Here is a 24,767-nt window from a genome sequence, read left to right as displayed (position 1 = left end):
CGGAGCATAACCTGTGGGTAATCAACAACTCGATTTTTTAAACAAGGTAGCAAAATACAATAATCTCCTTAATCTAGTAGTTTTATTTATTGAGGTATTTTTGGCCATGCCTTTAGCCTCGGTCAGTCCAAACATTGCCAATAGGCTCGACTCCGTATTAATACATGATATTCCGTCATTAAGGAAGGCGCAGTGACCTGCATACTATCAGTGCTGAGATGGGATGAGTCCCCGCGTCTTCCAATGAATAACCTAATAGCCAAGAGATAGAGGTGACAGAAAACAGACCTCATTAATTAGCTCCTTAATGTGCAAATTATGAAAGAGATTCTTTTTGAATTCCATCCCTACCCTACCACATTTATTAATAAGCCAACAGTGATTGTAATAGCAGCATTTTGTAAAAAATTTTTTAAAAAACATAGCATTTAAATTGTGTGCATACTATCTGTCAAGGAAAATCTGCAAAACACCAAATAAATACATGACGCTCCATAGAGTGCTTGTGCTTTTTCTCAAAGGGCTGTATTTTGGGCTTATTCCTTTAACAATAATTGTACATTGCAGAAATGATGACATAGCCCTTGCGAAAAATACGCATTTGACGTCGGTTTAAAATGCTCGCTGCGTTTTAATTTTTTATTATTGATGTGTTGTTACTGAACATATTGGGCGTTGGGTTTTCTAGGTGCTCCTTAATTATTCGTGACTAAGTTCGTATTCCACCCGAGAACACAATTCCACTAATTGCACACATTTTGTCACTATGTTGGTGCTTTTGAGGGGGTCTTCGCCTTAAACACTAGTGAGTTAACTAGACATAGTGGTATAGACCTTTCTGTTTCCTCAAACTATGTAGTGGTTTAGTTAAACAGGACCCATGTGCTTTTGCTTCAGTGAACGAGTGAGTAGGGTTCTGCAGTGTGAATAAGTCATGGGCTGAGGGCGCGCTTTAAAAGCCACACGTCTTGGCACGATCAATTACATTTCGCTGTTAATGTGCTATTCTGCTTTAACACAATTCCATCATTTGGTCTGTGTTTATATTCTTTTGTTTCTGTTAACAAGGTAGGTAGTTCTCCCCCGATCACTGTAGACCAGATGTGCGACGACGATGCTCTGCGTTCCAAATACGCGCAACTTGGAGTTGAGTTCAAGAAGTTACGCGAAAGGTACCGTACAATCAAAGATCGCCTCAAGGAATCTGTTGATCGTGTTATTCAACTTGAGACCAAGCTCTCAGATCAAGCCATCCATACACGCAATCTTGAGCATGAAAAAGACGGTTTAATTTTTCGGAATCAATACCTTATTAAACAAGCCGTCTTTCTTGAAAAGCAACTGGAAGCTGCTAACCAGAAACGTGGTCATTCTATGACTAACGGCTGTTTCGTTGAAGGGCTTTCTCAAGATGCTGCTCTTAAGAATGCTTTACAGGAGGTTAATAACCTGCGTGGTGAGGTATTTCCAACTGCTTTGGTAGATTAGTACCTCGATGGGTGTGTGCTAATACTTATTTTTTTGTTTAGTTGGTATCGCAATCGTCAAAATTTTTGGCTAGGATAGCAGAGCTGGAGTCCTCAAATCCCCATTCCTCAAAATCGCGAGGTATTTCGGTGTCTATTCAAACTTCAACTTTTTCCAACCTCTCTCCCCTCACTCAGTCCTCCTCGTCTGTTGATGTCACTTCATCTTCCCTTGATGCGATATGCTTGCAAGATGTATGCTGAAGTCACTGCACCCATTTTCAATTACTTTTCATGGCTCTTATGTATTGTAACGTTTACTTTGTTGAACGTTACTAGCATGTTTTTCCTATTTATGACATCAGATGTAGAATAAACTTCGAATTTAGTGAGCTGTCCACCTTTCCAGTGAGCAGCGAAAACTATCAGTAATCGATTATGCTGCGTGAAATAAAGCGACGAACGCAAGCTTAGGATTGCGCCGCTTTACTCTCTCCTTATTAACTTTAGATCGAACGTGAAAATTTGACTACCAATACCTTCGCTATTATTCCCCATGCCCTCGCCTACAGTGAGACTTTGAAAAATTCCCAAGTTCAAAGTCCTGTCTCCAGTCTCGACGCAATTAAAACTACTCCAAGTTTTTCTCTTCAGCCAGATGTGCCCAATCGAAAGCATTCCTTACCAGAACGTGGGCCTGGTTCAGCTCATTCCCAAATCCATTTGAGTTCGAGAGAGAATTTACTTCTTCAACGAATTTCTCAGCTCGAAAACCAGCTTGCAGAAGTGTCTTTGCAGCAACGCCTTGAGACGAGGCGAAATCAGCTTGTGCAGCAGGCAGTGAGTGCTTGCTATAAGAGAACAATCTTCCTTACCGATATTTTGGTCGCACTTTGTCTCCACCTTTACTACCTTTGATATTTTGCAGATAATTTTGGTAATTTCCAACTGTACTGAAGCGCTGCTCTATTTGGTGATGTTTTCAGTGATTTAATTTGGCTGTCACCAATTATCAACCAGAGGCTCTCCAAATTCGATTTTCTCTTATTCAATTTGCTTACGGATGTCCAACGATGTTCTCTACATTATTACGTTGATTTTTGAATTATGAATATTTAGTATTTATGAGGTTTAATTCAGTTTCTAAGATGGCGCATTGTTTACTTTAGCTTCCGGGCACAGTTACAAATGCCTCTACCGCAATTCCCTCTACCGATTTTGACGCTTCAATCGAGGAAAAACTTCGCGCAGAATATTACAAGGAACAATTACTTGATCGCACCAAGCAGCTCATACTTTATGCAGGTCGGGTGGCAGACGCTTATAAGGAAGTAAGTATTGCCTTTTCAGACATTGGGAAATGGCAGTTGTAGGCTCCTTTGAATGTTCCTCTAACGTCAACCCACCATTTAGTTATGTGTAACTGACTAAAAAAACCATAAGTTAATATTGTTTCCTTTATTTGCATACAATTTATTTGAGCCATTTAAACTTGCGCTACTAAGGGATGTAGTTTGTAATTTGAAGAATGTTCTAATGGTTAACAGTCCTCTCAACGCCTATGGCGTAAGTGAATTATTCGCTAGGTTGAAGGAGGCCCTTGCACGTTGCTACTTCCACTTTGCTATTCTTTCGGACAGATCAGAAGTCTGCACGAGCACCTAAGGTGCGTGGGGAGTGATGTGGAGAGGCACAGGCGGGAGGCCGCGTCGGCTGCAACGAGGGTGAACAGTCTAGAACAGGAGTTAGAATCGACGAAACAGCGCACGGCTAAACAACTCACCGATATGGCCCTCCATCTAGCCAATCTCACAGACGACATCCATACACTCCGAGGCAGCGGAAGCACTGCTGGTGGTGCCTCTAAAGTTCGTTTAAAGTCCTCACATCTCATATTTGCGCCCCTCGTATCCTTAAGAACCAATTCACTTCCCTTGCCCAACAAAAATCTTCTAATTGGGATAGCACATCATCTTAACGTATTCAGGCATTTGGTAATTCATAGCGCTGGTGAATAAATACCCTTTACTATTGCATCATTTCGGTGGTGGATAAGTTATTGGCCACTTGGTAAAATAACTGAATCAGTATTAGTCGCAGCAGTAATTAGCAATCTGAACACCTCTACTAAAGTGATTTCCACATTTTAAAATTTGGTAATCGCTATCCAGGCTGAATATTCAGAGGCGGAAATTGAATTACAGGGATATTCACTTCTGTATGTGCTTGAAGCACCTGTATTTGCGAGTCTGTGACTACTTACTTTAGCATTTAGTGTTCGAAATCTAGTATATCGGAATGGAAAATTAGTTCACAAGTAATATGGGCGTCTATGCTTCCTTTTAAATTTACGATGCCTCTTATATCTTTATTTATTTTAGAGTTCGTTCTTCAGTTCCCTATTAAAATGATGTAGGCCGTCCTCTAATTTCGGTTTTACATCCTCTTGATGGCCGCTGCCGATATGCAAATGATTTCTACCATCATACTCGAACCCATCGTGACTTGGCTTTCCAATTCTTCGCTGTAGGAGTGCATCACTGCCAACCTCTTTAATAATGCTCTCTTGACAGGTTATTTATTTACGGATCATCCTGTGCGTACAGAAAGTGAACTGGTGATTTATACAGATTATTTCCATCGAAACTCGCTCTCCTGTGATTTTGATAAGGGCTTGGGGTATTGTACTATCTCGCATTTATTCGCGTGATGTTCGGTGATCTTAACCACATGAGTCCTTTGATGGACGTTCTGTAAATAGGAAAGATAGTTCACGTCGGTACGTTCCGCCTTGACATAAATCCTCCTAATGAGGGAATCTACCATTTTCACGGGTTTGTATTAACACAGAGGTGTGATACTTATCAACGACTTGTTTCCATGGTACGGGTGCAGTTATAATCGTGATGATTAGTACTTTACCCTACCATGATTTGAAGATTCAACTTATCCATTAAAAAGCATACTTCAACTATCAGTTAGACTTGTTCGTATTTTTTGTAAAACGGAAAATTTATGCGACTAGTTAGCTGCACGTAAGATTTTGTTATTTCAGGAAGCGGGATTGATACATTATAGTTACGAAAAAACTCCAGCAGTTTAGCACCTTACGGAAACGAGTTGAGACACTTACATATCACAATGGGTGGAATAATTTCTACTCCGTTGTTTAATTTAATCTACTATTCCTAAAAGTTGTCTGATGAGTACTACTTGCCGCTCTTGATAGAAGCTCTGCAGCTTGATGATTCTCCTAGTAGAGTGCGGCCCTCCAGTAGGCTCAGTCGTTGAGGAATTGATGATCTAACAGAAATAAATTACATTTTGGGAAGTACAATCCTCCTGTACGAAGGTTTGAGGAACATGGTAGCGTTTTAAATGAACTTTGCTGTTGTTCTATTGCACCTACAAATTAGTTTGCATAAATAACAGGAAGTAAGCATCTATAGTCTCAACAAGTGGATGTGATTTCACTTCCTGATATTCTCCACAATTACTTAATGGGAGTTAGGATCGTATTCACACAGCATAATCAGGCAAGCTCCATGTAAACGGATAGTTTCCTCACTTATACTAAGGGGAAATTACAATGCTCGTCTGCAGTAGTCTGGCATTTGCTACTGCCTGTCAATTACCTTGTGGAAGTGGGCGAGGGGATGGTGGTGACGGCAGCGCTAGAGCATGGAGTGCCCGTGGAAGAGGTACCACTCAGCCTGGTGGTGTCCCTCAATGGGGCCCATGAAGACCGTGGACCCGTGATGATGTCGGCGGCTGCGAGGTAGACCCGAGCCTGCACCTCTACACCCTTCTGATCTTTGCTCCGCAGCTGACTCATCGTCAGCGCCACCAGCTTCTCGTTAAGGTCTCTTTTCAGCTGCAACTATGTTATTCAGTTAAACCCATTATTCCAAGGAAAAGTCAATGAAAAAGTCCTAAATAACTGCAACTTTCGTGAATAGAAGCTGCAAATCACTCACATTTCCTAAAGTGGATTCAGCAGAACACATATTGTGAATTTATAGTTTGTTATGCCCTACCTATTTCAATGCCTTCCATGTGTTGATTTCGGCCCCATTTAATAGATTAGAAGATGTCATCTTGCATTTGCGTGGAATCAATCGGCTTGTAGATTTACAATGGGATCCAAACCCTTACATTTACCCGCCATTCGTTAAACAGCCTTATGTTAACACCATAACTTCATATTATAAACTGGCTAGTGATTGCAAATGTACAGTTAGTGAAGTTTAGACACCTTGGCTACAATGCATTAGGCAATCACCGAAAGCACAAACCTCTATATCAGCACGTATTTCCGTTTCCTTTAAATCCCTCACTTTTCGGATATGCTGAAGGGCAGCTGACTTGGATTTCGTTAGACACCTTGTGGCTCTCAAAATTCGTTGATCTAAGATGTTGATGGCTTTTTCCAATTTGGACGTATTTGTTTGAAGTTGATTTCCACAAAATTGCGCCTTTATTAGCTCTTGGTCTGCCGCATCCATGGCTAGTTTCAATTCCTACGTTTCAGAAATTGGTTTGCATTACCTCAACCTTTGTCCTTGTGTATAGGAGCCGTTCCTTCTTTCTGTGAACAGTACTCTTTAGTTCCTTACGGCTTTGTTCAAGTATGTTTCTTTCTTGAACCAAATCAGATTCCGCTTCAAGATAATTGCTTTCACAAATTCGATTGCTTTCTTTCAAAAGTGATAACGTATTTTGAAGGGCCTCCAACTCTTTTTTGGACTGCTTGATTTCCGCGTCCAATTTGTCCCCGTGACTTTTTAGCCCATCCATTTCTTGCAGCACCTATGTACAGCTTACAGAGCTAATAATCTTCAATACAAGGTATGACATAATATCTTAGAGATCAAGCGAAACTAAAGTCGAGGCTTTGCGTTTCCCTCAACATGCAACTCTCAAAACAATAGACATGTTTGCCTTTGTTGTACATTTAAATAAATCTGCTGGAATACGAACCCCAAAAGGAGTAGCACCGTCTACCTAGCGACAACTAGACTGTATTACAACGCCAAAATAATGTGAAGCATGAGACAACGGCAGCTGCTACTGATTTTGTTTTTCAACCACACACATCTATATAACGATTTTTATGCATTTGGATAGTACTAGTGAAACCCAGTTGAAAGTTTACTTATAATAGCAAACTGTAAAAGGAGTATTAACAACGGCAAAGATACTTCCCTCTCCCTATACCATGACCGTTTTGGTCTACATGCAGGTGGAATATTTCGACATACTAACCAGTCCATCATAAAATATTATGCACAAAAACAGTTCAACAACCTTGATCACATGGAGCGGTGGGTTTTCCACCCTGCCTTCAGATGTTTGGGCCATTTTAAGCGACTCAATTTCATACCTCGAATAAGAGAAAGTGATGCGAAAGTGCGAGCAGTTCCATTCTTTTAGAAAGAAAAGTGCTCACCGATTAATAAGTTTGCTAGTTTGCAATCGCCTGCAGTTGATTTCTTTCTTCAGCTTTGCATTTTCTTCATTCGTCAAGCGGAGTGTTGCAACCGCCATTCCTATTGCAATGCTAATATCAGTCTCTCTTTCCTTTTCGCAATTTTTCATATACAGACGGTCTTTTTCTAAGTCAAAAACCTTTTAACGTAAAGCAATTTAAAAAGCTTCAAACCTTTTCATTGTAAAACTGCAATTTCTCATTACTTCTTCGCATTTTCAATTGTAACATAGTTTTGTCCACAAGAATTGTTTTATATTCATTTTTGCATCTCTTCAACGAATTTTCTGCCTGCTCGACGTATATTGTATCATTTTCCTTTTGCAAATCCACAGTTCCCTTCTCAGACAAGAGTTCCTCAAACGCGCGTTCCATTTGTTTTGATTCGACCTCGAGTTTGAAAGAGCAATTTACGGATGCAATAGTGAAATTCATGTATTTGTTTCAGATTCGGATTTACCTGTAAGATCTCAAGCTCAGTCAAAAGTTTTCTCTGCATTTTAGAAAGCCATTCCAATTCAGTGGACAGACGTTGGATGCCTTCTTGGTAATCCTTAATTTCGTCTGACAAAGTTTCGTTTTGTAGCTTGCTCAAGCGATTTTCAATTTGAATAATTTTAAAATCCTACAACACCCCAATTATGCGTCTGCATTTTGAAGAATTTTCTTTTTTAATTTAATTACGTTTTAGGGACGTTGTAAGTCGTAGTTTTTTGCTCTTTTTGATAAACGCTTTCTAAAACTGGTTTAACTTCTGAAGAACTGCTTGTAATTATTAAACGTAAGTTGTTGAGGGCAGCAGACTGTAAATATTTTCGAAAGCAATTTGACATTCGTAAAATTACTTCTTTAGATATCTGCACGCACAATAAGTTCAAACTTTATTCGGTCGCAACTTGAGACCAACCACTTTTGTTTCTTTCCACTCACCTGCTCGTAAATAGTACGTTCCTGATGCATTACTTTCTCTTCTTCTATATGTATCTGATTATTCAATTTTTCCAATTCATTTTTGCAGTTCCTTACTAAATTTTCAATTCTCAGTCTTTCTTCATTTGCAATTTTTCGCTCCTATTATTTTGGGGGGAGAAAATTACAGAGCCTTTGGACATAATGCGAAATCATTAATCAACAGGAAATGAGGAATGATGTGGAGTGTAACACTACTGACAAGTGTATCGCAGAATACTGTACAAAGGTTGAACCAATGTAACGGCTGCTACAGCTATGGATATATTTTACCTCAATTTACGGCTGTCGGAATTTGACTATAACTTTACCTGTAAAATGTTGAATCGACTCCTGCATAGACTCTTGATTTCTTTTCCAAACTTTACGGCATTCTTTTCTTCCTCTTGCAAGTGGTGCTCTGCTTCAATTACCAGTTGATCTATTGAGACCTTGCTTGTACATATTTCTTCCGCTTTTCCTTTAAGTTCTCCTATTTGTTCCAAGGTTGTAGTTAATCTGTTAATTAGTCATGAGATAAACAAATGGTTAGTGGATTCGAAACTAGGATATTTTCCATCACAACTTACTTTTCAGTCAACAATGAAATTATGGTTCTTTTTTCTTTTATATTAGAACGGAGAGAATTCGTAGAAATATCAGATCTCTCAGTAATTACTCTGAGCACTTTTAACTGCGGTACTGAAGAATCAACAAACGACGCAAACCTGCGAACAAGCGTCTTTGATTTCAGCCTGAAGACTTGAATGTTTCTGCTTTAGAAATTCCAACTGTTTTACAAACTTTTCTAATCTAGTGTTTTGTTCAGATGTGTCTTTCACAGCATTTTTAAGGCCGCATTCTCTCTCATTTCTTTCTTGTGACTTTGCATCGATACGGCGGCTGAGAGCCTCAACCGACTATGAAAGCGAAATTATGGTGAACAATTATTCAGGTAGATTCGATAACTGTTCTTAATAGTGTACAACTTAGATTTTAAATGTGTTTCTATCTAATCAACCCTGATTTGATTATGTTAATAACGACAAAGATTGCTATAAGTACAATTACCTGTAGAAGTGCGTCCATTTCTCTGCCTCGATTTTGAGTACGAATCACAGCCTTTTCCCACAATTTTAAAACATCTATTCTTTCTCCTACATTATTACGAGCTTCCCGACCGAGTTTCTCCATTTGTAACTACAATGCAGTTTGAATTACAATTAAATTTGCATTAAATTAGTTTAAAACCGAAAGCAGAAAGAAAAGAACACATATGATTGGAAAATGATGAATTGTACCGAAAAGTAGTGCACGCCTATGTATACCCATAATGTTTTCCAAAACTTAACAGCGACATAAATTTCCTGGTCTTTACAATGCCATATCACTCCATGATGGGTATCTATATCAATATTCGTGTAATTATATATATTTCCTGAAAAGTTAAGGAAAAAATTTAAACTAGGTGTGAAAAATGTGCTTCGTGCACACAAATAACCAAAAGTGCGTTGCTTAAACCAAAGACTTTAAAGTGCTAAGAGAAAAATATTTCTGACTTTCATCAAAGAAATTGCGTATAATTTACCTTTTGCACAGATCCGTCAATAAGTGCTTTGTCGAGTCTTCTTTTTAGCTTTGCTTTTTCCAAAGAAAGTTTATTTATCTTCGCAAACAGATTCTGTTCCCATGATTTATTAAGATTTACTTTTACCTTTAACAGAGAATCGTCTTTATGGTAGAAACATTTGATGGCATATATGTCATCGCATTTTTGCTCAGCATAATTCATCCAACCATCGAGATTGTTGGATTCTATATGTAAATATTCTTGAAGATTGCGCACTTCCACTCGTCTGGCAAATATTTTATTCTGCTTCGTGCTATTGTAAGAAAAAACATTGCTAACCTCAATTTTAAATACTTTTTCCTTCATGTGCTTTAATAGATTTTCCATTTGGTAAATATTTTTCTGAACACTTTTGATTGCTCTTTCAGCCACTTCTATCAAGTGGTTTTCAGCTGTGCAATTTTCACATGACGCTTTAAGCATTGCAGTTATTGCAACACTTGCTTGATTAACCTCATTCTGGTGTTCTTTCATGAAATGAACGCGCTTCTTGACGGAAATGCATTCTTCGTCTACTTCTTTTAATTTTTGTAATTCGTTTTTGTACTAAAAACGAAAAATCGGATAAAAACCACGTGAATCGTACACACAAGGCAAATTTTTCTTATAAAAAGACTTTTAGCAACGTGCACTTAAAGTGGTGGTGGGTAAAGTGTATGAATTTGCCTGAGTGGGCCAGTTTCAATGCTGATATCGATTAATAAACTATTCTACCAGAAACTTTTTGCAAAACAAAATATGTTAATGAAATGCTATGCAAAGTCGGGTTTACAAGTTTCAGTGAATCAAGATGGACTTGGTATCTTAGCTGCGATTACCCAGATAAATGGACCGTTAATTCTTACGACACCAGTGATGCACAACTGAGTTGTTTTTATGTCAGATGCCTAAAATACCTCTCTAAAAAGAATTTCGTTGTCCTTATTTGTTGTGGGCACTGTGACTGTCCCACTAGAAGCAGCAAATTTGAAAGGATCGGGGATTAAACTGGCCATCTGTCAGTCTCTGAAGGCGGGTGACGCGAAAAAAATTGACTTGATAGATTAAAAACAAACAATAAGGTCACAAGTGCAGCATATTTCGTCCCTTATACTTGTGTTTTGATAAAAAAATTTTATTAAAAAGGCAGTAATGCTTTAGCATGTAATCTTAATTAAAAATGAATACTGGGACCAAATATTTAACGAATTATTTTTGTTTGTTAGGACGATGTAGTCGAATTCTACCTAAACCATAGGTTAAAAAAAGGGCTGGAATTGAATTAAGATAGTACAACATAAACACAACTCCACCACGATGATCCAGAGGCTTAAAAGTATACGCATTTAAATCTGTAATTGAACGAGCATTGTCTTTATAAGATAACTAAGGTAAATCCACAATCTGAGTGGTAAAAAATTTGACCCTTTTAATGCAAGAGGCAAATCAAAATAGACTGAATTATCATAGTAATAGTATACAAAGAGCTAAACCTTTCAGCTGCCAAACTGCCCTTTCTCCTTTGAGGCACATCCTTAGGGCCTCACTTGATCAATTCTTTATTTTTTTGTTAGCAAACAAATAGTCAACTGAAATGAAATCAGCTCTAATGTAGGCATAACGGTCTTGTGGTTCACATTTTGGTCCTCGTGGAGAAATTTGAAGAAAAGTACAGTTTTTTTCTGCTTTGCTTGATGATATACGCATGACTACCACTATTCAAATAAGTATTTGTGTAAAAATACAAAGTGTAAAGCATATTAGTCGACTTCTTTCACTATTTATTCACAAGTTTTATTTCACTGCCACTTTAATAAGTTTTTGCCATCTACATAAGCCGTTCTTTACTTTACGCCATGTGAAGAAGAATTGTAATACGATGGTGTTTGTCCCTCGGTACTAGTGAGGCGTCACCTTTGAACTTTTGAATTTGCCTTCTTGTACCGCGCTGGGTGGGCTGGCCTTTGGGCCATGCCAGCAGCCCAAACCCCTTCTCTGTGCCGAATATATGTATATATTCTGCCAGAGTATTCTGCCTTCTTTCGTCTTCAGGGAAGTCGCGGGACGCTATATTTGGGAGACGCCAAATCTGTTATCCAGATTCGCATTGTAAACTTGCCTCCTCTCCGATAGGTACATAGAAACCATATAGTTATTACATAGCCCCCTCTTCCTTTTAGCACCGTCTCCGGTGCTACCACTTATGACCTCCTCTTGAAATTCCCAAACGGTGGCCTCCTGTCTTCGGTCAGGACATACATCTCATCTTCATTTTCAACCGGTGGTGGCCCTTTGTAGGGTCCCATCTTATCGTGATGAACGGTTACCGGCTGGGTACGCAGTTCTGCGTTGCGGACGGGGTAGTTTGTAGGCGAGAGTGCCTTCACCACCCGAAATGGGTCCCTGCTCCATTGGTGATGGAATTTGCAGTGTCTTCCAGGTGGGAGAACCGGTCTGTAACTTTCTACTAAGCCGCCTTCCCGGTAGACGTTCGTCCTGCTATGTCGGTCATAATATTTCTTCTGCCTGATATAAGACGGCAGTAAATGTTTGCGTGTTATGTTAAAAGTCTTCTTTATGCCTTCCTTCAGACGCAGTATATACTCTGAAAGATTTTTGGCGGATTCGTTGGTGTTTTGCAGGAAGGTGTCAGAAGGCACTCTCATTTCATGACCTGTGAGCATCTTGAACGGAGAAACACCCGTTGACGTGTGGACCGTGGCTCTGTATGCGAGAAGAACACGCCCTAGACTTAAATCTTAGTCATCTGGTTGTACGTCTTTAGTGAAGGCCCTCAGTAGTCCGGTCAGGGTGTAATTCGTTCTTTTCACCTGGCCGTTGCCTTGTGGATGTGCAGGTGTCATGTGAGTCTTTGAGATCTGGCACATCCTACATAGCTCAGTGAAGGGTCGGCGTCTCCCAAATGTAGCTTTCCGAGACTTCTTTGAAGACGAAAGAAGACAGAATACTCTGGCAGAATATATATTCAGCGCAGAGAAGGTGTCTGGGGTGCTGGCATGGTCCGAAGGCCAGCCCACCCAGCGAAGTACAAGAAGGCTAATTCAAAGTCCAAACATGGCGCCTCACTAGTACCGAGGGATAAATCGCCATCGTATAATGGAATTGTATAGGTAGATGGTGCCCAATATTTTCAGTAGTTTTATGACCTTTATAACCTTTTTTGTTGACCCAACTATGGTCTTGCTGCATTGCAAACTATCATACAAGAAATTAGAATTGCAATGATTGTGAAAGCTCCACGCGATTTCGGTGGCTCTCTTACTGCATCTGTGTATATTCAACCATTCACTGCGTGCATTTTCTTCTCGGAAGCTTGGCTGTTTCGCAAACGAAATCAGAAATACTACTATTCAATAGTAGAATTACCCATTGATCCCACAGATATGGCGTCTTTGGCGTCTGTGATGGCGTCACAATGCATAGCAGTCACCAAAGAACCGAGAGGTTAATAATGTAGGCGACACTAGCGTAGCTTAATACCACTAGCCCATCAATCAAAACAAGGACGAATGAAAAGACCTATCTAGCAAATATGTAAAAATACATACTCTACGGTAACTCTCGATTCCCTAATTCACTTATTTCTTGTAAGGCTTACCTTTTGAGAGATGAAGTTGAAAACAAGCATCTTTTACCCTTATCTAGCTGTAAATGTACAGACAGTAGAGAAGTTTTCGGTTTATTCGACTTCTAGGGTAGTTGCGATGGAATGATTGGTGCCGTGGTGCCAAAACTTCTACCATGTGCTGACATTATTCCTACCACTGCCGTGTGTCTCAAGCATGGAGGTGGGCTAAAAAAACGTATGACCCACAATCTTATTGAATCTCAAAACAATAATCTTACACTAACTTCATTTATTTCTTGGAAGATGTGGTGGCACTCGGTCGGTGATAATCGAAAATAAATTGTGTAGCTATCCCTTGGCAAAGGTGGTTGCATTCGAACGGTTCATGCAACATTTACTTATGTGTGCATTAGCAAACGGGCCATGTTTATTTTCACCACTTATATTCCTGATAATATGCTAAGTGAAATCATTCTAGCTAAGAATGATACAGGGATGATTTCCGTGTAGAGCTGACATTAATTTTGAAGTGGCGGCCTGAAATATGTATTATTTGGTCCTTAAAAGGTGTTTTTAAAACGAAGTAGTGGTGAACCCTGTCTTGAGTACTTAAAGTAACATCTTGATATGAATTAACCTGCGTAGTTTCCGTAAAACAGATCCTTGTTCTGTAACTAAGGCAAAATCGCAAGCTTAGAAAAAGTGTTGGAAAATATAATTTCAACGCAACAAAGAACAAATATTAAATTTGTGACATTCTTTAATATTTAACCCTGAAATCTTGATATTTTCAATCCACTGAATCCATGTTTGTTTGAGTTTAAAGGTCTTTGCAATTCTGGCAGGCTCAGTGCAGTAATCCAACCTTTTTGACTATGGAAGAGTACTGCATATTTTTTCACTAATTATGAAGTTGCACGAGAAACAGCACCTCATTAGTGGTAGATGAGATTAAATATGTATGGTACTGAAGCATAATTAAAAGCGTTCTATTGTCATTTTTGTGCAGTATAATATAGTGTTTAGGAGTTCCGAAATTATTAATTTTACTGAGAAACAAAATCAAAATTAGGTGCAAAAATACATCTCTAGTTATCTATCCTAATTCTGCTGTTAAAGGTTTTACTTGTCCACTTTGCCAATTGCATTATTTGTCAAGGCTCTAGAAAGTTCAAAGCACTTTACACAGATTGGTGGCTCATTTATTTAGACCACCAACTTGGTTCCACAAGCGATGTTTTTTGTCATCAATTCGAAATACCGCCTGGAAGGACAAAAAGGCAAATCTGTATTGACGCTTAGATACTTTGTTCTGTTACACTAGTGTAGAGGGGTTCGTGCCTCTTTATTTTGGTATGCTTTAACCCATTCTTTGCTGGTTATGCACCTGAATAACAATGAACTTTCGATGCTACTTAAGGAAAATCACCACAATTCTCACCTTATGGTTAAGAGCAGTTACTTACAGAGCCTTGTGGTTGAAAAGGTATAATTACTTACACCTTTTGATCATTTTATTCAAAAGTAAAAAGCTGTGCAAATTTGATTAGTTCTTATTAAACTATCGGTTGATTCTCAGGTAGGAAGCGGGAGGAACACTTGAAAAACTTCAAAGAGGCCAAGGCTTTATCACAGCTGCCGAATTTCAAAACAGAACGAGGTGTTGTTAATAACACCAAAAGGCAATTTTCAGCGACGTCAGCTGGCATTCATGTTTGAATAGTAATTTTGGCTTTATTGATGCTGTGCTTAAAAATCCATTAACACATCATTATAGGCACAGAGGATGCCGAAGACGGTTTAAAAAATTACCATTCAGGAGCCAAACACGCGAGCATTAAGACCTTTCTCCCTAGGCGACTTTTAAAAGAATTATCAAAAGAGCCTTGTTATTCGTACAATGCTGATTCAAAAGCGAGAAACCGGCAAATTTCTAGAAAAAAATAGGGCTAGGTGCTGGTTATTTAGGTAGTCCTTCAGAACCCGAAACCATCTAAATGGTTATTTTTGGTCGTGCTCCTCAAAATCACCAATTTCTTACTAGAGGGACAAAATATTCAGCTCTAGTATGCATAAAAAAGGAATAATCCCTTGTAGGCCGACAGTAACAAAGCCTTTCTTAAAATGTTTATAAATGCACAATCGGCCTAACTGCGCTCCTCCATTGAACTTTGCCTAATTTAAATTATTTCGCATTTTTAAACAAACAAATTCACCATGTGCCGTAGGTTCAGCAAACGAACTGCGGCTAACTTTAGAATTCAATTTAGTGAACTGATTAAATCAGTTATGACGGACATTAATTTTATCACAATGAGCTTTGGTGCTAGCTATTTAACCCTGAACTATCACCAGTTGAAATTTTATAATGCACTCACTGCACCACTGAGGTCTTGATGCGCCCCATTGCCTCTATCTGTCGCATAGTAGTGAGCACTTTATCAAAAACAACAGGAATTCCCCTAACATTGTGCAAAAATTTCATATTTATTCATTGAGTAACAATGACAAAGTGGAACTGACGGAAATGTTTACTAGATTTTATCACCTGGAAGCCAAACTTAATAATTTGAAATTTCCTAAACAAAATATTTGCGCCGAGTTTCCCGTCGAGTCACTTATTTATCATAAATTCAAACCTCCGTAGAGCCCGTATCCCCAATGCGAGTTAACGTTATAATTGCTATAACAATAATGACAGACAATTGGACGCACCTATATGGGAAAAAATCTTCGCGCAAGAGTATATAAGATCCCAAAATGTTGCAATGCACATGTCGTTTTTTGCTCATTTGAAGGATTAGTGGACTATGCACATTTGGAGACAAGGAAGTCACCCTTTACCTGAAACTGGTATAACCGTCGTGGATGATTTTGCGGCTAACTCAATACAGCCCGCTGTGATGCGTTGCAAATTATGCAAAATACATTGGAATGAAGCAATGAATGATGTTTAGTAAATATCTTTGAATGGCCAACAAGTCGAATGAATAATTGTATATACAGAGTTGGCAGCAGGAAATAATATTCACAATAACGAATGCTGGTGGATATGTGCTACTGAACAATGTATAGTAAGGATAAGTCGTCACTGAATTGATTTCACGTCGTCGCTAGTTTTACGGGTTTGGTTTTGATTAGCATAAATACAGGCTGTTTCGTGACTTTCAAAAATTGATTGTGGCACATTATTTTCAAGAAAGTGATGCTGATAAAACTTGTGGTGTCTTATTTGACTTATTTACCAGGGCGTGAACAAAATCAAGTTGAGTACTTCAATCTTTTGCGCACAAAGCGATTGTAGTGGGAAATGCATGGAATTATGCTCAGTAGGGCAAATGGTGCCTGCATATACGGTTAGGTACGTTATTCTGTGTTTACTGTTCGTCACAAAATTCCTTAAAGCTTACTAGTTTTACTATTTTGGGTTCCATATACATGGTTTGGAAATAAAATTGACCTTATTCGGCAACTTGCATCTTCACAAAAAATTGGTTCATTAATACTAATATAAAGTGTGACGTTTTTATTTGCTTGTTTTAAATACTAACATTATTACATATCATTGCATAGTTCTGAAAGTTAAATAGGAGTACCTTTGAGACCGTAATTACGATCCTATATCTTACTAGGTAGTGTATTTCTCTAAGACCAGACGCAGACATAATTTGATAAAATGTGATCAGCCAACCTACATGGTAAACAAAACATCAATGATTTTGATAACTTAGCCATATTCTTCTTTGTCTTAAAGTATCTGTTCATGATCTGATAATCGTACAACATTGTGCCATTTCCAGATTAGTGAATTTTATGAAACGCTTTGACATCCACCTTATTCACTTCCCAATTTATGTTCCCAAGCAAATTTGCGGCATAAATTCATTTGTATAGACTTTTATTTAAACAGCTACAGTGTCAAATTGGTTCCTTTATTTCTTTAGGATTTCACCATCCACTATTTGAAAGGGCTTCGACCCGATTATCGCCATGTAAATTCTATTGATGATGCGTACATGTTCAAGCAAACTTTTGGATAAAATATTATCATCGAAAGTGTTGTGATTAAGAGAAAAAAGGAAATCGGTGTTTGCGGGTGCAAATTTAAACGATAACTTCGAAAAGCGTCTTGCTTAGCCAACCAATTAAGTGCTAGGAGATGTGATTGAGCTAATCGCAGCTTTGCGTAAATTTGCACGCAAGCAACAGTCCTATCGATCACATGGCACATCACTCCGGCCATTGGCCGAGATGAATTTGGGAAAGTCAATCTACGCTCTTATTGGCTCCTCGGCGACCGTGCAGTGTAGTACATAGAGAATTTACATGAATCTTAATCTGCATTTCTTAAAAGAACGTCCAGCGTGCTTATTGCAATTAGATTGTGTACCTAACTGGGTGATACAATGGTTTGCTTGGAATTCGATAAAACTATCTTTGCTTTAGGCTGATCTGTCCAAGGCTGAGATTGAAGGTGAGAATTCGGTATAGTCTTATAATTGAAATCGTTGAACCATCACACTGAATAAAATGAATAATTGCATATAGATATCAAGGAGGTCTTTGATCTTTTCGACTTCTGGGACGGTCGTGATGGAATGATCGATGCCGTCAAGGTGCCCGATCTTCTCCGCTGTGCTGGAATGAATCCCACCATCAAGGTTTCACTAAAGCATGGTGCCACCAAGAAAGCTGGTGCGTCTTGTCTTTGACAATGGCATTATTTCAAAGGCAAAAGCAGAAGCACGGATACTGGCATTGGTTTTATGCTCCTTTAGGTGAAAAGCAGTACAAATTTGACGAGTTCTTACCCGTATACCAGGCTATCATTAAGGAGAAAGAGGGTGGCACTTTCGCAGACTATATGGAGGCCTTCAAAACCTTTGATCGTGAAGGCCAGGGAGTTGTGAGCGCCGCTGAGCTGGGACATGTTCTCTCGGGTTATGGTGAGTTACTGCTGATCAGCACTAAGGTGATAGACGGTGACACGTTGAAATATTTATTGACACATTGCCTCTGTTAGGAGAGCGACTCTCCGACGAAGAGATTGATGAGATTATCAAACTCACCAAACTCCACGTTGATCTGGATGGCAACGTCAAATACGAAGGTAAGGTGCTCTGATGAAATCAGTACAGTACTCTAATAAGGAATCCGATGACTTTTATGGTTCTACAATCGCCATTGAATAAATTATAGCTACCATTTATCAAGACAAACGTTTTAAATAAAATCTATCTCTTATTAATTAATTGGATTTTAAGTTTTTTAACTCCCCTCTCTAATTCAAATACTATTGTCACTTATTTATGCATTTATCGTAATTGACCCTCTTGCGTATGACTGAATATTAAATGCACTATTTAAGTAGGTCAGTCTATTTGTCTTTGTTCTAACAGTTGTTGTGCCATACATTTCATCTGCGTTAAAATTTCTTGGATTTCAGAATTCATCAAAGGGGTCCTTGAAGGTCAGCCCAAGTAGAAGAGAGGATATCTCCTGTTAGACTACGCAGCTGTGCACCATATCCAAATGTATAATTTATAACAGAAATTACAAACCGACACAGGCATTCATTTTCCTTTGTTTTTTTCTTTCGCGTGGACTTGCTTCAAACTCAATTACAACGCCTTCACATCTCATTCATGCCATCCATATGCTCCGGTAGGGGTCCCTTATTCTTTTCAGCCGTTTTAACACTTACTTCAAGCAAACTGAGTCATCGAAAGATTCCCCTGACACGAATTTCGAGTAACAAAAAATATATGAAAAACAGTTTTGCTTCCATTTATTCTCATTTATGGGACTAAGAGCATTTGACACTTACAAAGAAGAAATACAAGATAAAGTGACCCTTGGAGGCCATGTATTGTACGCGATTGCCGGAGGAACAATTGGAAGGCTCAAAAGTCTCAACGATTCACTTGATATCTCTCTCCTGAGAAAAGTAATGGGTTTTTCCAATCACCCTTCTTTTAAGATCCAAAGTGAAAATCATATCTGTTTTTGCTTTCAAAAATAGGATAATATAGAGCGATTTTGGAGCAGTAGTTATAAATAGGATGAAAGTGATTCAAAACAGAGACTTTTCAAAGGTTAGTTAAATTCAAATTTGTATGAATGTTTAAAAAATCGGTCGTCCACACTTGTTATTTGGTTGTTCTCTTTTGCCAATACAGTTGGCGCAAATTAAGTTTCCAATTAAGTTTTCCTGAGAGTTACATCCCGGTCAAAATTCCAACTTTGACTCTTTTGGCAAGCGATAAAGTAAGTTTTGAGCCAGCGTATCCAGCCAAAGCATTGGAATGATTAGGAAGAGAAGAAAAGATAGAGATTGCTATTTCCACAACTATTCGGAAGATTATTGTCTATCAAGGCACATCGTTTTCCGCATTTACAACAAACTGCAGTATGACTTAAACATCAACGGAAAGTCAAAAACCAGTCAGGTGTTAGGCAAACATTTGTTGAAATACTGAAAATTACGACAATAATGGAGATATTGGTTAATAAACAGGAAGTTTCTAAAAATTCATTTAAGCGTTATGAAATCAGACGAACGCTGATGAAAATCAAAGGTATATTGAAATTAAATTCAACTTCTGGAAACAGGGATACTGCGCGATGAGGCAGCATAATTTCAAGAGCTACAGTATTTGTACGCATCGTCTCTTCTATAGAGTAAATTCATATCCGCTGGCACTTTTAAGTAATAACTGCTTTCGGCTCAGGCACTGGCTAAAACTATTTTTTCACCTTACCTTATTCAACTTGTGTGTTTGCCTGGTGATTGTCTTCATTTCTTCTTGAAACTCAAACAGTGCGATAAGGTCTGGGTGGAGTTGTTTTATTCAGTGATGGGATTAAGAAAATATTAATTCCTTGTACTAAATACTAAAAACTTAGCTCAACAATGCATTAAGGGCTCGCACACTGCGCCATCCGTCAAATGACAGTAAAATAGTTAGGGATTTTTCTTATCTGTGATATAACATATCGTAACTCATATCTTTAGAAAGAAGGAATGCTGTCTCCACTTTTATTGCAATGCAACTGTTTTTTTAAATCTTGTCACATGACTATGTCATGAGATGGCATCTATAGAAAGGGATTTCGAAAAAACTTAACTTCGTACTTATCCATAGGTCACTTGCAACCCTTTTGCACTTGCTCAGCTATTATTTATGATGTTTTATACTTTGCGTTATTCTAGGTTTTTTTTCATAAGGTTTATTCAGAAACCTGAACAAAATGGTATAAGCGATCAGCGTTTCATATGCAACCTATAGATCTTCCTTTCCGATATGGGGTGAATTAGTTTTCCATCGAGGTGTCTATTTTTTGATTTTAAACTCTATAATATGGAATGACATGTTTCACTGAAATGCGCAGTCCACTACTGCCTAACAAAGAGTGATCTTACAGTAATATGCGTCGACTTAAAGGATAAAAAATGCTAATACGCTTTTCTCGTACTACTAGAAGGATTTTTTAAATAAGTTTACCAGTATCTCTAAAACCAGAGTATTAGATGGATTGAACCTCTGAGTAGTGAACTTAACATACCAAAAATCTCCTACGTTTTTATCAGACAAATGCATAACCCTGAAATGAAAAAAATACCTCGAAGATTTCATCAAAACCTTCTTTTATCACATTACTGCTTGAAATATTTCTCATAGGAACAAAGGCATCATGAATAATGTCCTAGAAATTCACTACTTAAGGTCTTTTGATTCTCGAGTTACACCTATTGCTAATTAAAGCAGCTCCTTGTAATGTTGGTCGTTAGCAATTTTGTTAAGAGTTACAAGTAAATGTATGAGCCTAGGGCTAACGAGGTACCGTTAATACACTTAGACGACGCGATACGCTTTAAATCTTTGCCCCCTGAATTGCGCCAATTTCAAATAGCATCATAAAATATTCTGAATAATAACTATGGTGAAGTCAACAATGTAAAATTTGCGCTGCCGAAAGGGAGAATCACCTCCGGTCTCGTGTTGCTGATTATTACTGAAAGCCCTTATAATAGTGCCCAGTTATTTATTTAATTCTTAGCCGGCTGGGTTATTGAAGTGGAAAATTATCCGTCATCTTCCAACTTATGAATGGATGTGATTATGAATGACAGTTAAATACGAGGAAAAAAGAAATATTTTTTGCCACATTGTTTGCAATCGTTACACAATCAAAAACGGAATTACTATATCTGGCGTGATGACATGATGCTAGTCAACCCTCGAACATTGTCGCATACGTTTGGTCTCAGATCCAACTATGAGTCTATAATTCGAGTTAACAACTTTTAGCATTACGTTTTTGGGAATATAAACATGACTTGATAGAATGTGGCAATCTACAACACTTAAATAAGTTATCTTAGCATTCGTGGCTACTTGTTAAGGCTAGCTGACCACCTAAGCAGTGCCTGAAACCCAAAAGCGTTGAAAGACGCATATTATGGCATCGTTAAATTAACTTTTTGCAAAGAACTGTCCGCGAACTTTGTATGTGATAGATGTCATTTAGGTGAAACAGGAAGACACCCAAACTAATCACCCGCGTACTACATAATGAAGGGAAGACGTAAGAGTTTTATGGAAACCCGGTAAACCCCTGTGCCAGCTGCGCGCGTGACACAGTCGTGACCACGTACGCACCCGCGAGTATCGATCAGATTGGGGCGTTCGAACGGAATGCAGCACAGGCAACGGAAGAACGCGTTTGGCACGCCAGGACGCGCATACGCACGCATGCAAGCACGCACGCAGGTCTGCAGCGCGCACCTCGAAGCCTACCGAAGGGCGCTTCACATTGCGAGGCAGTGCCTCCTCGGGTCGATAGACGCCTGGTCCCAGTGGGTCACGGGTAACCTTTGATCGTTCCGTCAGACGCCAAAAGTAACCACGGCTGCAACTGTGCCATCGATAAAAATGCACAAGTGTGTTATCTGAGGGATGAAAACTCATGTAAAATGTCAAATAGGCGCTTCGTATAATACCGCTGCAGTAAAACGCCTGAAGATGGAATTTTAATTCAATAAATACATTCATCTGCATTTTCGAGGAAAAATGTGCGGGACCGGAATAAAATTGAGGATTGCAAAATATACCATTTAATAATTCTATTTCAAAGATTACCGACTCTAGTCGATTACGCTTAAGTCATGGAAGTGATGCATAACGAAGTCCGTATATGAGTTATGGGAAAATTAGTGGATATCCATTGGTTTTAACGTTCCCATCCTATATCGACATGCATATTCTGTTTTTAAGGCAGCTTTTTCCTCCACAAATAGTTGATTGCACTATTATAAAACGAAATTATTTAGCTGGACAAGTGGGTAATAATTAATGATATGTGCCATTAATTTAAACATCCATCTAGCATTGTTTACTTGAATTTACTCAAATCACAAACTAGTTGCTAGACAGTCGTACACTATTTGCTCCAAAGCCAAATTTTACCTCCATTTCACTTAATTTATTTTTCTAGTGGCCAACTTTGGCAAACTTAAAAGTGTCTTTCATATATTTTTTGTTACTGGTTTGGCATTTTTTCAGTTTGTACCAACACTTTATGAAAACATTTCTTAAAATTAACGCTAATTTGAATTAAGTGCCCATTGCGCAAGATTTGATGCTTCACCAGTTCACTGATTCGAATTCTCAAAACCTCTGACATTCATTCCATCTTTCGATTACGGTGAAATTAAGCAAATTCAACACAAATAAAATGGAACCACTAGCCAGAGATGAAAAAGTGTTGATGAAATATAAAACCTTCGGTTAGCAGAAAGTACTACAAAAGGGGTACGTTGATGCCTCATTACTTTTGCCCTGATATTACAGGTCATTTGAAGAAATAATAATAACCTAGAAATGACAAAGTAAGTTGGGGACAACCGTCAAAGTGTCTAGACCAATTCTAATTTTCTTATAAGGATCCACAAATATTTGCGTGAGTAGTGATTATAACAGCTGAACTAAAGATTATTCAAATTAACTTACCAAACAGGTGTAGGTTTTGTAGATCTTAAACTAGTAAAGGGTATTCTAGATATCAGGGAGTTCTCCAATATGGAACGCAGCTGCCTAACAGAAAACTTGTTGGTTGGCAGTTGGGGTGCACAAGTAACGTTTTTGGCTAACACGATTTCATGTTTAGGGACATGCACTGGTGCTTTTGTGGGTTTTATTCGGATTATGGAATATTTCAGAATGTCTGAGGAATCAAACTTCCAAAATAGATTCTAAAAAAGTCAAAACAAAAATGATTTTCTTTAGTCGTAAATGTTCATAGCAGAAGAAAATAATGTAATGACACTACAATAAATTTGAATTGGAGGTAGTAAATCACATTCGGTTTTTTATTGTTTCCATCACTTATACTTATTAAAATGAAAATTTCATACCCCCTAGTATCGAATTGATTTACCTGCTTTGCAAAGCATCTTCTTCTTTGTGACGATCTGATAAAATGAGTACCGGATGTATTTTAACGCCATTGTTTAGCCCATTTGCATCTATGCAAAGAATTCTATCCTGCATTTCATTTCATGGGGGAGTGAGGCATCTGCTTCTGATGGATCGCAATAAAACTACTTAAAATGTGTAAGTAGACATTGATTGTATACGACGGACAGGAAACGATTTAATCTAAGCTGAGCATAACTTTCACATTAAGATTTAGCTACCAAAAACCTTTTATCCAAAAATCAACCAAAAATCCTTTTTCAAAATCTGTTGTAAGTTTTGCTTTACCGCATTTTTAGTTATTAAGCGGATATTCGAATCATTAATGGGTCATCTGCTTCATGCATCATGGTAACGAAAATTTTATACCAGTGAATTTTAAATGACATGGAAGAGTTCAAATCCAAATTATGATGCTCTGAATGCATATCCTATTATTCAGAGCACAGCGGTAGGTTTTGCAGCTTTCATGGTAGGACTAAGTAATCAACCCATAATCCGCGTCAACAGATAGAATTTGCGCGCGTGAAACCTTTAGTAAATTCTCGTAACCCAGAGGACTTAATTCACTATGCACCTACAATCGAGTTGAAAATAATTGTTTGTTAAATTGCTTCCTATTTTTAAGACTCAGTTTGTTCCATAAATCAAATAACGGACTCTAAGCAGCGCCAGCATGTGGCTACACACAGTAATGGAGTGTATTTTAATAACCCCCACTTTTGAAGTTTGATCTTTCACAAAATAGTATGGAACCATAATTCTGCACTAATTTTTTACCAGGAAATTCTGGAAGACTAACAAATCGTCTATTTAAGAAACCTAACAACATATTCTAGAAATAGACTAACGTGCACTGAAAACATGCTAAGGAAGGCCAATAACAGCTAGGATAAACACATAAAAGCCAAATGCTTTTTAATTACAGAGCTTGAACACTCACTAAGTAAATTTGTTTCATCCAGTGCCACGAAATCACAAAAGGAACAATCAAAAATCAACCATGGAAATAAAACACTTATTATCACTAAGCGCCATCAAATGCCGCAAATTTATTAAATTTGGCCCATGGATGCGTAAAGTCGGTGTAATATATAGTAATCTAAATATATTTTTTCATATTCGACTAGTACAATTGAATTTAAAGCGTTTTACCTTGCATTGTTTTGCATCAGTTCCCAATGTGGGG

General features: G+C 38.2%; 4 protein-coding genes across 4 annotated transcripts in view; 2 read left to right on the top strand and 2 right to left on the bottom strand. All coding sequences in view use genetic code 11, as the record gives it.

The window, feature by feature from the left end:
- Positions 1–3,882, top strand: part of EGR_01408 (hypothetical protein) — a gene marked incomplete at both ends in the record, with an annotated part of 13,506 nt that extends 9,624 nt beyond the window's left edge. The window contains 7 exons of the mRNA XM_024490657.1: positions 715–772; positions 1,069–1,461; positions 1,530–1,721; positions 1,977–2,306; positions 2,636–2,797; positions 3,107–3,334; positions 3,850–3,882. Coding sequence (XP_024354981.1) covers positions 715–772; positions 1,069–1,461; positions 1,530–1,721; positions 1,977–2,306; positions 2,636–2,797; positions 3,107–3,334; positions 3,850–3,882 — 1,396 coding nt within the window. The remainder of the gene's footprint in view (positions 1–714; positions 773–1,068; positions 1,462–1,529; positions 1,722–1,976; positions 2,307–2,635; positions 2,798–3,106; positions 3,335–3,849) is intronic.
- Positions 3,883–4,675: 793 nt separating this feature from the next.
- On the bottom strand, positions 4,676–7,329 carry EGR_01407 (Coiled-coil domain-containing protein; the record flags this gene model as incomplete). The annotated part of the gene is made up of 7 exons (XM_024490656.1): positions 4,676–4,769; positions 5,102–5,346; positions 5,762–5,986; positions 6,015–6,275; positions 6,732–6,849; positions 6,916–7,094; positions 7,129–7,329. 7 exons carry the CDS (start codon positions 7,327–7,329, stop codon positions 4,676–4,678), a joined length of 1,323 nt encoding a protein of 440 aa, XP_024354980.1.
- A 3,733-nt stretch (positions 7,330–11,062) lies between these two features.
- Positions 11,063–16,886, bottom strand: EGR_01406 (hypothetical protein; the record flags this gene model as incomplete). Its single annotated transcript, XM_024490655.1, has 6 exons — positions 11,063–11,226; positions 12,795–12,849; positions 14,032–14,149; positions 15,649–15,679; positions 16,511–16,646; positions 16,764–16,886. 6 exons carry the CDS (start codon positions 16,884–16,886, stop codon positions 11,063–11,065), a joined length of 627 nt encoding a protein of 208 aa, XP_024354979.1.
- A 540-nt stretch (positions 16,887–17,426) lies between these two features.
- On the top strand, positions 17,427–18,584 carry EGR_01405 (Myosin essential light chain, striated adductor muscle; the record flags this gene model as incomplete). The annotated part of the gene is made up of 6 exons (XM_024490654.1): positions 17,427–17,498; positions 17,547–17,574; positions 17,649–17,795; positions 17,879–18,046; positions 18,124–18,210; positions 18,547–18,584. 6 exons carry the CDS (start codon positions 17,427–17,429, stop codon positions 18,582–18,584), a joined length of 540 nt encoding a protein of 179 aa, XP_024354978.1.
- Between the last annotated feature and the right edge of the window lie 6,183 nt (positions 18,585–24,767).

This window comes from Echinococcus granulosus (assembly GCF_000524195.1).
Source record: "Echinococcus granulosus chromosome Unknown EG_S00005, whole genome shotgun sequence".
NCBI lineage: Eukaryota > Metazoa > Platyhelminthes > Cestoda > Cyclophyllidea > Taeniidae > Echinococcus > Echinococcus granulosus.
This window is presented reverse-complemented; position numbering and strand designations above follow the sequence as displayed.